The sequence below is a fragment of the Dioscorea cayenensis genome, unplaced genomic scaffold, assembly GCF_009730915.1.
Source record: "Dioscorea cayenensis subsp. rotundata cultivar TDr96_F1 unplaced genomic scaffold, TDr96_F1_v2_PseudoChromosome.rev07_lg8_w22 25.fasta BLBR01000075.1, whole genome shotgun sequence".
In the NCBI taxonomy this organism is placed as follows: Eukaryota; Viridiplantae; Streptophyta; class Magnoliopsida; order Dioscoreales; family Dioscoreaceae; genus Dioscorea; species Dioscorea cayenensis.
The window spans coordinates 148,228-161,169 of record NW_024086466.1 but is presented as its reverse complement, the minus strand read 5'-3'; the positions used below and the strand labels follow the sequence as shown (position 1 = coordinate 161,169).

Below are 12,942 nucleotides of genomic sequence, written 5' to 3'. Positions count from 1 at the left end.
TAATAATAATAATAATAATAAAAAATAACCTCTCGGCCTATTAGTATGAGTCTTTTGTGTAGGTTGTTTGATTATTAAACTTGCGTTTACACTTTATTCTTATGCTTGTTCCTGACTTTTCTTAGATGTAGCATTTGTTGCATATTTGTCATAATAATAACTAGGCATTTTCCCTGGCTTCACATTGGAGATTTTAATTTTGTGAGAAATTTTGTGATAATATCATATATAAAATAATATAATTAAACAACTCCTACCATAAAAATTATTTTATACCTTGGATTTCAAAGATCATATGGACATTTATTACATAAATAATTAGGTGTAATTAATATTTTTTAATTATTACTATTATAAGTAATATAAATAAAAACTTAAATGTTATTAAAAAAAATTAAAATTATTTTTTGAAATGCTCTCGGAGTAGAGTATACATCTACTTTAATAGTATGTATAGATAATAATAATAATAATAATAAAGTTAAGTAAAAAAATTTTCTTTATAATTTCTTAAAGCATTCAATTTTGTTTCTAAACTTTTAAAATGTTCAAGACAACTTTTATATTTATATAAATAAAACAGACAAACCACATCAAGGGGTGCATAAGTGAGGAGTCAACACCTCAAGTCATCTGTGTGCCCTTACTCTGAGTGAGCTGAAATTTGAATTCAACTCTTCGACAAAGACATAAACATTCTATACATAGGAGATTTTTTTTTTAATTATTATATTCGATTGCATAGATTAAATATTTGTAAATATAAAAATATAAAATATAAATGTGTGTTGAAATAGAGTTAAGAGCTTAAAATTAATAATAATTTCAAATATATAATATAAAATTCTATGTACACTGGAATATATGTTGTATAACTATTTTGTTTCTCAGTAGAAGGAAAATAACTATTTCTCATCAACTGAGAGGTTTTCTCACAATTGTAAGTTGAGTGGCTTGTCCAGTATATTGAGTCACAATATTGATTAAAATGAGTGTGGTTTACCGGACCTATTGGAACAAAAATACATTTAAAATTATGTTTTAGAGAATTAAAAATAAAATGATAATAAAATAACACATGCATACAAATTTTATTGATTGGGAACAGGAAAAATTGAGCATATGTGAAGAAATTAGCTTGATGTATTATATTAAGAATAGACAGTAAAACCAAGAGAAAATTGTCTAAGTACAATTATATAATTTTATTTATCTATATATACTTCTAAATAGGTCTAATTATCTGTAGGGTCTCAAAATATTATTATTCTTTGGAGTACCCTTTCAAGGCATAATATATATATATATATATATATATATATATATATATATATATATATATATATATATAATAAGCTTTACACGCTTATATTTTCCTTATAATTTCAACTACACATAAGCAAGTATATAAATAACACTAATATAATAATAAATGATACTTTCTTAAATTAAAGCTTTTAATCTATGATAACAACCTTCAACCTAAAAACAGCTAAATCAACAAATATATATTTACACTTGTATATACATAAACAATAAAACCCACTTAAACAAATAAGTACATAACATATTCATACATAATATTAAAAATATTATTATTATATATATATATATATATATATATACAATGAGTAAAAAAGGAGGAAGAACTTTTTGTGGGTGATGACTGGGTGGGTGGGGAATCTGAGAGAGCTTTTTCAGAGATTGGCTTAACTTTGTTAGTGATGAATGAACAACACCTCTCTTCATCCTATCTATCTATCTATCTATCTATCTATTGCTGCCAGTTCTCTCTATGTATGTGGGGGAATTATTTCTGACAATTTGACTTTTTTGGGACAGAATATTAGGCGTGCTTCATGGGGGGAGGGTATAATATTTATTATTATTATTATTATTATTAGTTATTATTATTAAGTTTATATGTTTATTTATTTTAAAATTTTTTAAGGGGGAGAGAGAGAAAGACAAGGATGTCAGGGTAGCGTGCTAGCATCATCATCATGATGAAGAGCACCACCACTAGAACCAAGACATTCTTTGCTCCCTCCCTCACACCTTAATGCCATTCTTTTACTCTTTTCTATGTTAAAACAGCTTTCCCTTTTTTACTTACCATGTTAATGTTATTTCTTATTAAACTATTGCTTACCATCCTTCTTATTTTTCTTTTATTTTTTTTTAACAAAGATTTGCACAGGAAAATAACTGACTGAGTCTATTCATATTTTCTCACCCTACTCATATAAAAATTGAGTTATAAGTCTGCTACTACAGAATAGTACCCTTAATATCACTATATTCGGTGTATTTCGAATCCAAATAATGAAATCCTGTGAATTAAATCTTACACAATGGGGCTAGTATCATCAGACTAAAGATCATTTGGTCTATTGCTTACCTTGTTATTGTATTAAATTTTTACATTATTAAAAAATTTATCAAAATTCGCATATAAGTAGTAGGAGAAACTTGAATCATTTACGCAAGTGATATCAAATTCAAATTTTTATGGACATAAAAAACATTTGTCAAGATAAGTATATCTTTTTATAGGACTTTCAATACATCATCTATACTAGTATAAATTCTGCGACTCATAGAAAATGAGTAGATTAAAGGCAAAAAAGAAAAAAGTCATACACAATTTAAATATTATATATATAATAATTGAAAGTTTTTTTTTATAAATATGACAAGCGCTGTATAATCAAGTGTGTACGTGTCAACTGAGAATTAATCGTCTAGGACATGCACCCTCCCTCGGTGGCATAGGGTTCGGACTGCAAAACCATAATACAACTAAGGATCTATTACCACCACTATATCCAATGAAATTTGAATTCAGTTTTTAAATTTTCGTAATAACGTATTTTATAATGGACTCAATACTAGTGAGGTGTGAACCCTTTATCTAAAAAGTTAATTTTATCCTTATACCTTTGAAAATAAATATAATTATATATTTAATCTTCAAAAAAAATTATGTAATTTCTATGCGCCTAAAAGCCAAATAGTAAATATTGAAACACACATCAAATGAGTTGTTTTTATGAAGAAAAAGATGGGAAAAGGTTTTTTTTATTATTATTTTTACATTTGAAGAGCTATGTTTAAGACTATAAAAACAAATAGAATTTTTTGGAGGTCATATAAATAATTAAACCTTTATTGATATATAAATATTTTTTTATCATTATTAATTATTAGACCCTTTTACTGATTACTTGTCAATTGATTTACACTCTGGAATGTCTGTGTGTGTCCTTGACATGTGTGTCATTTATTTTTATAAAATATTTTTAATTTTTTTATTATCAAATGGTCCATTATCTTATTGTTGATGATGACAAGAATAAAAAATAAAAGGTTTTATAAAATTTGTGGATTAAAACATCTGTTGACTTAATAGTAGGGACTAATAATTAATTAAACTAATTTTGATAACAATCCACATTTGTTTATTCTTATTGCAAATGTTGTCTGAATTTTCATTTATTCATCATAAAAAAATTAAAATAAAAAAGCTAAATAAATTACGAATTAAATATAAAATTTTATTAATGTCATATGAAAATAGAAAGTATACAGAGTAAAGAAGGAATAATGAGAGGGCGTTGTTGATAAGGACTTGCAACATTGGCCTAAAGTTGTCCTTGCAAAGAACAATGAGAAAATTGTCAAATTATAAAGGACAAGTTTAAAAGTTTAATTTGTTTGGACAACACATTTTCCTTCTTTGTTTCTTTCAAAAATATATTTTTCATAAATTTTTTTTAATTTATTTTTAAAAATATTTTTTTAGTATAAAAAAATAAAAAATAACCAAAGGCCTACCACCTATTCATTTACAAAAGTTGTTTATTTATGATAAAACCTGAAATCAAACTCTAAAATTTTGTGAAGGTCCACTTAGGAGTCTAAAAGAGATGGGATTTAAATTATGAGTTTTAAAAATTTTAAAATATATATTTATTTGTATATTTTTAATTATAATATATATATATATATATATATATGTTAGTAATATATAATAACAGACACCATCTCAATATCTTACCTTGGCAAAGCCTTAAAAAATAAAATGTATAAATAAATAATAATAGTTTATGAAAATATATAAGTGATATACTTTCCAACATACATAATAATAATTACCTCTTTTGTGGGGTTTATTTTTTATTTTTTATTTTATCTATTTCCTTTAATTTTTCTTTTTATATAGAGTGCTCAAGGATGCCTTATTGGGGACCTTAGACTTTCCTTTGAATCCAAGCAAGGGACACAAAGTACATAGACATCATCATTCATTCGTATGTCTACATAGATTAAAATAATAATAATAATAATAATAATAATAAATAAATAAATAAATAAATAAGCTATTTTGTCTCCTATTGCCTTTTAAATTAATATTTTAATCCTTATATTTCCTCCTTAATGACTTCATCTAAACTAAACTCTTCCAAGCTTATTGTCATTAAATTAATAACATTTAAATACAATTTAGGTGTGTATTGGTCAAGAGTTCATTGACAATAATATTGATTAATGAGAAAGGATTAAGATAAGCAATTGTAGATAAGATTTGTATTAGAAAATTATACTTTGTTTTTTTAATCAAGCCCTCACTCTAAAGAATCATGCTTTCGTCCATTGTTTATTTCTTTGCTCATTGGAAGTTTCACAAGTATTATTGTTAGTATTATAATTAATTCTTTAGTTTTTGCTAATCATGCCAAAGTTCTAATCACTTCCAAAGTACTGTCAATGAAACAGTGTAAAACAGACAAGTTTGCAGAAAAAAAAAGACTTAAATTGGAAATTCCGGTCTCGGTTTCTTCTTTGTGATGTAAAACAATACATTACATACAAACAGAAGAGAATTAAGTGAATGCCAAATCAAAACTTCGAACCGATGAATCTATGTATATGTATATTCACAGACTATGAACAGAAAGTGAGTAACTGGTACTATTATTGGTAACAAAGAACGGAAATGAAATTAAATCAAACAAAGTTCAAGTTTGAGCATTCATCCATCCATCAGGAAGCCTCCACCTTCTATGCCAATAAACGGACACCCGGGACCAAAGCGGGAAGCCGAAATTGTACTCCAAAGGCTCATCAGCCACTCCTCCAACCCGTAAAGGCAACCAAACATACCGAGAATCTCTAAGCTCGGATGGATTCCATCGATCGGCCATAAAGACGAATGAACCAGGCAAGCCTGGCAATGGGACTACATAAGTGCTCTGTGAGAAAAATGTTGTCATTCTGAAGATCTTGTTCCCACCAACACATGGATTTCCCATGGTCTCCCAGGGCCCCATAATTGATTCTGCGGCGTGAGCTAGTGCTCTGTTAGGAGCCCACCCGGTGCAACCAGAGGTGATCATGTAGTAAGTCCCTTGATACTTGAAAAGTGCCGGTGCTTCCCGGTGTTGCCCCACCAAAATCCTTCGCATTTCATTAGTGACATCGAGGTAATCATCGGTTAATGGACCGATGTGTAGCTCGCTATTGTCTTCAGAAGAGTAAATTAGGTAGGCCTTTCCATCATCATCCTTGAAGACAGTCATGTCTCTACTTTCAAACCCGTGTGGCCGTTTGCTGTAAAGGTACTCAAAGGGGCCGGTGGGGGACTCGCTCACTGCCACACCCACTGAGGCCTTGGTGTAGTTGACATCGTCGATGTGCATCCACATTACGTATTTGTCTGTCTTATCATTGTATAGCACTTTTGGTCTTTCAAGCACATTCAATTTGTGAAGATCATGAGTGATATTTGTTTCCTCTCCTGGCAACACGACACCCTCGTTCGTCCATGTCCACAAATCCTTCGATGAGTAGCAGCTCACTCCAATTATGTCAACCTGGAGACAGAAATGACTTAATTAGCATGGAGTTCTATTGACCTTTTGTGCACAGCGGGACCGAGTATCCCATCCATCACCACTCATGCAATTTGTCAGAACAATGTTTTGAATCTAATCAGATTTTATTCAATAAAGCAAAGAATAACTTCAGATATGAATAAGGTTAGTTTTCACCGAGATCTTCAAATGTCAAGAGAACACTAGCCGGTGTCAAAAAATTCAACTTCAGACGGGTGGTTTTTCTGACAAGCTAGGTGATGTGAGTGCGGTAAGGCATAAAAAGCAATTGGCAACCAGATAGAGACCACAATGAGCCACCATAGCACATATTGGATGGCCAGAAAGGGAATGCTTTTGAATGGACTGACAAGAGCCAACAAACTTTTGTTCATGGCTTAAAAAGTATAGGAGAAATAAGCTGGAAAAGATGAACAGTACATGCATTGCTTTCTATGCATCAGAATCTGCATTCGAGACACTTAAACTAAGCTTAACTGATATTTAATCATATAGATTAATGGCTACGCAATGTCCATTCCAGTTTCACAAAATAGAGAGCAGAAAGACACAATAAAAAGTTTGAAAATCGGCTAATGGCAAATCAAGGACCTGCAGAATGATCATCGTCCTACTATCATGCAGTCGTCAAACACACTCAAGTATCCGAGTGGATGAACTGTGGGTGGCATCTTCAGAATCGTCAATTACAAGGTGGCTAACAGTGTTTGGCAGGTTTTGGCATCTATGACTATGATAACAACACTGAAAGTGAAATAGTATTGAGAATCCTGTCAGGCAATGGCCAACATGCGATGCCGGATTTGAAAAGGAGCACTCCAACAAAGACAAGAATGAAGCAGATCATGAGTATGATGATTCTCATGGTGGGATCAGAATTGTCATTTGTAAAGTATTGCATCCAAGATTCATCCAGGCAAAACATAAAATAACCACATTTGAAATTAGTGGACAGGGGGAAGGGACAAATGGGAGAGAATATATTTGAAGATTTGAAGTTATCACATTAACTATTGCTCAGAAAGGTAGCTTTCTGACAATTTGATCAACAAGCATAATGCCAGACTGAATTTTATGCAGAGGATAATCAACAGTGGCAAGGGATTTTGCCTCAAATTTGTTCAGTGTTTAGTCATGTGATGCCAACAGAGAATAAATTTAACATATCTGTCTTCCATCATGGTAGTCCATGCTCTTCAGAAGTGATAGAAGAATATGACGTATAAAAGTATTTGCGAAGTACATAAATAAGTTTGGTGACAATGAGATAGGATGTAGAAGACGCACATCCGTTGTATTATGCAATCCGAGAATTATTATATTCAAAACAGAGCATCTTCAAAGGCAAAATATGACACGGCAAAGCTGTCAACTCTATACGTCAGTAACACAGTGACACAAACTCCGAAGAAACTAAGAGCTTTTCAACATAACATTTGGAGTAACACAAAATGCAGTTTGCAATGATATGCTCCTTTGTCATTGATTTTAATATTCATTAATTTTTAAGCTTAATCTATAGAAGATGTGCATGCTATTTCTAATAAAGTTTGTGTATTTTAACATTGCATATAGTAATCATGCCATTTACGCTGATAATTTGGTATCTGATGTGTATATAGAAAGTGAATGATCTAGAATTTTCCTTTCAAAGATATGAGACGAGGATGTCTACTGGAAGTCTTTCTTTCTTCTAGCAAATATTCACTGGATATTGTTTCAAAACAAAATTCAAGTGAACCTGAGGCATGAAGTGCTCCGCTTGATGAGATTGAAGTTGTTACAAGCAACAGTTTCAAGGGTTTATATTTCAAATGCAATAGAATTAAAATTTCGAAAGGTAAATGCAAGCGTACGCCCTTATCAAGTATAATTGCAGAATGATAATCATTTATGACAATGGCATGTAAACATTACAATGGAATTCAACATAATTACATTAAAACAGTTGTCACATTTTACTATCAAATTCTAGAAACAGAACTGAATTTATATTTCTAGCGGTTCACAAATTTGATTAGGTGATATATTCTAGAAGGTGGGAAGAAGGTTCATAATTGTTGATCATCAACATGGAGATTCATTCTTCCATGTAATAAATGATGAATTTAATATATCCTTCACCTCATTGAATGCATGCATCATAATCAGAGGAAGAATTGGTGAATGAAAAGATATGCAGCCATCGTGCAGTATAGATAAAATGCGTATCAATGGAATGAAAATATATTCTTTCAGGGGAGAAAAACCACACTGCTTGTATATTGTAAATGGACTTCTTTATCATCTCTTCAAACCTAGACGTGGATTCCATATAGAGAAAAAGTTTGATCATCACCATGGTGGAATCCTCACACGTCTCCTAGTGGAACCTCCAATAACCAAACAATCACCCACTACATATAGTTCAAAGCACCATGACACCAAATGTCAAGAAGTCAAAAAACAGATCTTGTAATAGCCACTTATGTTTAAGTATGATAAAAGAATGATTCAAAGGTCATCCGAAGTGTATATAATACTTTTACGAGCAAGCTCTGACCTTCAAATTTATGTAAGTCAACCTAGAGAACAATCTACTTCACATGATATCTGTGTCGACTTCCAACAAAGTTCCAACTTAAAATTATAGTAGGTCCATATCTTGTTTCAAAATACCAACTTCGGCCTTTTCCCCACCACCAACAACAGGACTTTGTCTCATTAAGAAATTGTAACACAAAACTCAAAAAAAGGCATGCTAATATCAGTATGGCCAAGACCAGGGAGCCTTCAATTGTGATGTCTACTATTTCATTTGAGACAGAAATGTCTCATTCTCAAGCTCCTATGCACCTAAATTACATGCTGAAAAAGGTTTCCTATATTGTCAGAAATTTAAAACGATATCTAATGAATTGTGAAAAATAAAAAGGAAAAAAAAGGAGGTGTCCAAACAAATTTTCACAATAAACACAGGAATTAATTTCATTGCAAGAACTGTCATAGAAATGCATTAAGAAAAATGTTTCGAGCAACTTATACTCATTGATCAAAAAAAGTCTTAATTGTTCCCCAACAGTCTGCTAAGATACTGTCACATATCAAAGAGAGGATGCCTCCTTTTCATGTTCCAGTAATCCATTTAATCAACCAGTGTTTCCAATAGACTAAAAAGAGTCCATCAACCTGCACGTTAACTATGCTCTTGTCACCATCCAGTTTGAAGATACTTCTAATAATGCAAACCAACAGAAGACAGTCCTTAATCAACCCCAGGTAGTGATTGAATTATGAACATCTCCAATTTAACACATTTGCTGTCTCATTCCCGTAATCCACCACAATATATATTCCCAAAAGTTCAGAGATTTGATTGGACTATATATTTATTTAGGAAGGTGTAAGGAAGGTTCACAACTATCCCTCGTCTACATGGAAATTCATTCTCCAACATAACTAAGAGGAGCTTTAAGAAATCTTCACCCCTTCATATCTATGGAGAATGGTAAGAGCTTTCCTTTGAGATAGAACATGCTAAAATCAAAGCAGGGTCTGAACCAGAGCACATTCAGTAGTGAAGTCTTGATATTATTTTATTTGAGGCAGAACATGTTTCATTCTCAAGCTCCTTTGCACCTAAATTACATACTAAAAAGGATTTCCTATATTGTCAGAAAAAGTTGTAAAAAAAGGAAAAATAGGATAAGAGTTGGCCTCCAAACCCAATTTGAAACATATTTTCACGATAAAGCAGAATCTTATTTCATTGAAAGAACAGTCATAGAAAAGCATTAAAAAAAATGTTATCAGACACTCGCAATCATTCATTGAAAAAGTCTAGGTCATCCCCCACTATCTGCTAAGATATTGTCATATGTCAAAGAGAAAATGTTTCCTTTTCATGTTCGAGTGAACCATTTAATCCAACCATGTTTCCAAATAGACTAAAAAGAATTTATCAGCTCCCATGTTAACTATGCTCCTGTCACCCATCTGATCCAGTTAGGAGTATAGAAACGCCAGTTTTAAGATATTTCTGATAATGCAAACTGACATAAGAGAGTCCATAATCAACTCCTGATTATGAATGATTTTGAACATCCACAATTAAACAGATTTGGCTGTCTCATTCCAGTAATACACCACAAGATATATTCCTAAAGGTTCAGAGATTTAATTGGAATATATATTCAGGAAGGTATTGGGAAGGTTCTCAACTATCCATCGTCTACATGGAATTCCTAAAGTTCAGAGATTTGATTGGACTATATATTTAGGAAGGTGTAAGGAAGGTTCACAACCATCCATTGTCTTCATGGAAAATCATTCTCTGATGTAACTAAAAGGAACTTTGAAAATTCTTCACCTCTTCATATCCGTGGAGAATAGTAAGAGTTTCCTTTCCATGACTATATACTGACCATTACAATAGAAATGAAACAAGTAGTGGTGACTCAAAATCTATCCTTTTTGTAAGGGGGGAATAAGTAGAGGAAAGAATTCTTCTCACGCATTGTAAGCAAACTTCTTTATCATCACTTCAAACCTTGAAGTGGATTCCATATGGTGAAAAAGTTGTATCATCCCCACCTCTTAGGGAGGGACATGCCTTCTAGTATTACCCCCAATAATCTATCACCTAGTGTCATTGCTATCTAGCCAGTGTCAATAGAACTAGGATAACCATCGCTTAAAATCCACTTCATTCAAGAACGAGAAAATTGAATGATTTTTAAGTCATATGATATCTATGTTGTGCTTTTACAAGCTAGCACTAGCCCTGCAATTTATTTAAGTTGCCATAGAGAATGATCTTCTCCACATCATTTCTCCAAAATCAAGTGTCAACTTCCAACAAAGCTCCAAATTAAAACTAATAAAATTCCATAGAAAGAATTTGCTGACATAGTCAGAGTAGACCAGGGGCTCACATACTTCTCATCCTGTTCTTAATCCCATTTCAGTCTTTTTCACTAAAAAACACGGGATTATGTATTAATAAGGCAAACATATGATAAACATCTGCTAATATCAATAGATTTGAAACCATGGAGCATTCAATAATTAAGTCTTGATGTTATTTCATATGAGACAGAACATTCCTCACGCTCAAGCTCCAACTTGGCCATATTTAGCTGACTATGTCTCTAATAAACTACTCTACAAAAAGGTTTTTCTTTATTGCTGAAATTTAACATGGTATCTGATGATTAATGAAAAAAATTAGAATAAGAGTTGACCTCTCAAACCCAATTCAAAACTTTTTCCAAAATGAGCACAGGATCTTGTATCATTGGAAGAACTTTGTTAGAAAGAAATGCAGACAAAACAAATCTTATCAGAACCTTATGATCATTCACCAAAAAACTCTTGATCTTTTCCCTACAGTCTACTAAGGTATTGTCACAAATCAAGGGGAGTGCTTCATTTTCATGTTCCGATAATCCATTTAATCTAACTGTGTTTCCACTAGACTAAAAGAAATATATTGGCATGTCCGCTAAATTGCCATAAGGTTCTCAATGGTTGAAACGCCATCAATGTGAATTGCCTTTTACAGGTTATATATAGAACTACTGAACTAACAACACAAAAACATAATTTAGTTGAAGGTAATTTAAGTTTCAACTTACCCGGGCAGCTCCTTTTTGATGAGCATGATAAGTCGGGCCATCTTTATTTTCTCCATACCAGTAGAAGGTCTCCCTTCTTTCATCAAATAGTAGCCCCCCACCATGAGCTTGAATAGGATGTCCTTCAGTATCAAGCCATATCCTACCGGGATATAAATACTTGTTGACATCATCATCCTGTCTAGGATCGATTGCAGTCTTACGATCAGGGAAGAAGAAAGACCTTAAATCAGAAGATTCATCCAAGAACTCATCAATCACCGACGGAGGCTTCCGAGGTCCCCGTCGTTTGAAAGCACGAGGGGAACGCTTGCCTCTCAACGTCGGAAAATGAAAACTTTCCTCCTCAACCTCTTCCAATTCTCTCATCATTGCAAGATGGTTCAAACGGATTTGGTTCTCTAGATCGGAGTGACGATGAAGAGTAGAATAGAAATAAAACATGACAATGAATCCAAACAAGCTCCACACGACTAACGGCAACATACATCTGCTCCCTGCATAGCAATGGAAAGCAGATGATTTCCGGTGTTTGTTCCTCATCCTCATCCTCCCCCTTTCTAAATTTTTATCTCCAAGACAATGCTGCAGTAAAGAAAATACAACCTATACAAATTTCAAATTAATCCAATCAAACTCACACCTTCACCTACACAACTTTGCCTAAACAAGAATGAATTCAATGGCACCAAAACAAGCATGATTTGAATCTAAACATGTTGAAACTAATTATATCACAACAAAAGAATCAAACTCCCAACTTCATGTGCTATCAATAGAAACACAACTCAACATTAAAAGATCAACATACCTAGCACAAGATTAAACCAATCCAAACACAAAAGAGGAAAGAACCAACCTGGTAAAAGCCTAACAGAAGGATGACAATTCAGAGCCATTGGCAGTAATCATCTTGTGCCTACCATGGCAAATTGTTGAAGATTTTTCAATGGAACATGAATGGTGTCAGGATGAGTTCCAGAAGCAGAACACACCAAGATGTCCTTTTTCTTGGTTGGAGGAGATGTGGCTTACATCTTAAGTATGTCAAGCCTCTAAAGCCTATAAACACACTAAACACACTCTTTGGTAGATCTTGCTGGAATTTTGACTTTTGCTCATATAAATCAAGTCTTCTCCATTCCATTCTTTCTTTCTTCTTTTTAACTTTTTACTTCATTTTTTTTAGTGGAAATTGCCAAAAAAACCCTTTAAGTTTGTAAAATTACCAAAAACACCCCGTTAGTTTTGAATATAATAATTTAGTAAAAATTAATGAGTTTGGTGTATAGTAGTTGTTGTTAGGTTGTCCATTGTATCTAGTAGGTGGTTTAATTCTAATTTTTTTACTAGGGTGGCAGTTGTATGTAAAGACTTTTTAAAAAATATAAAAAATATATTAATATTTTTTTATTTATCAATTTTTTCAA

General features: G+C 32.3%; 1 protein-coding gene across 3 annotated transcripts; it reads right to left on the bottom strand.

The window, feature by feature from the left end:
* Positions 1-4,904: 4,904 nt before the first annotated feature.
* On the bottom strand, positions 4,905-12,595 carry LOC120253412. 3 transcript variants are annotated; one of them, XM_039261753.1, is made up of 3 exons: positions 12,372-12,595; positions 11,513-12,118; positions 4,905-5,876 (listed from the first exon to the last, which is right to left on the bottom strand). In XM_039261753.1, the coding sequence occupies exons 2-3, from the start codon at positions 12,059-12,061 to the stop codon at positions 5,022-5,024; spliced, it is 1,404 nt and encodes a 467-aa protein (XP_039117687.1). In that variant the 5' UTR covers positions 12,062-12,118; positions 12,372-12,595; the 3' UTR covers positions 4,905-5,021. The 3 variants fall into 3 exon arrangements, with proteins under 3 accessions (XP_039117687.1, XP_039117688.1, XP_039117690.1); XM_039261754.1 differs by having other exon boundaries at positions 11,513-12,097; XM_039261756.1 differs by having other exon boundaries at positions 11,513-12,009.
* Positions 12,596-12,942: the final 347 nt, after the last annotated feature.

Coding starts and splice junctions, on each gene's coding strand:
- LOC120253412 (XM_039261753.1), bottom strand. CDS start 12,061: ATGAGGATGAGGAACAAACACCGGAAATCATCTGCTTTCCATTGCTAT. Junction 5,877..11,512: donor ATCAAAAAGGAGCTGCCCGG/GTAAGTTGAAAC, acceptor TTCTGTCTCCAG/GTTGACATAATTGGAGTGAG.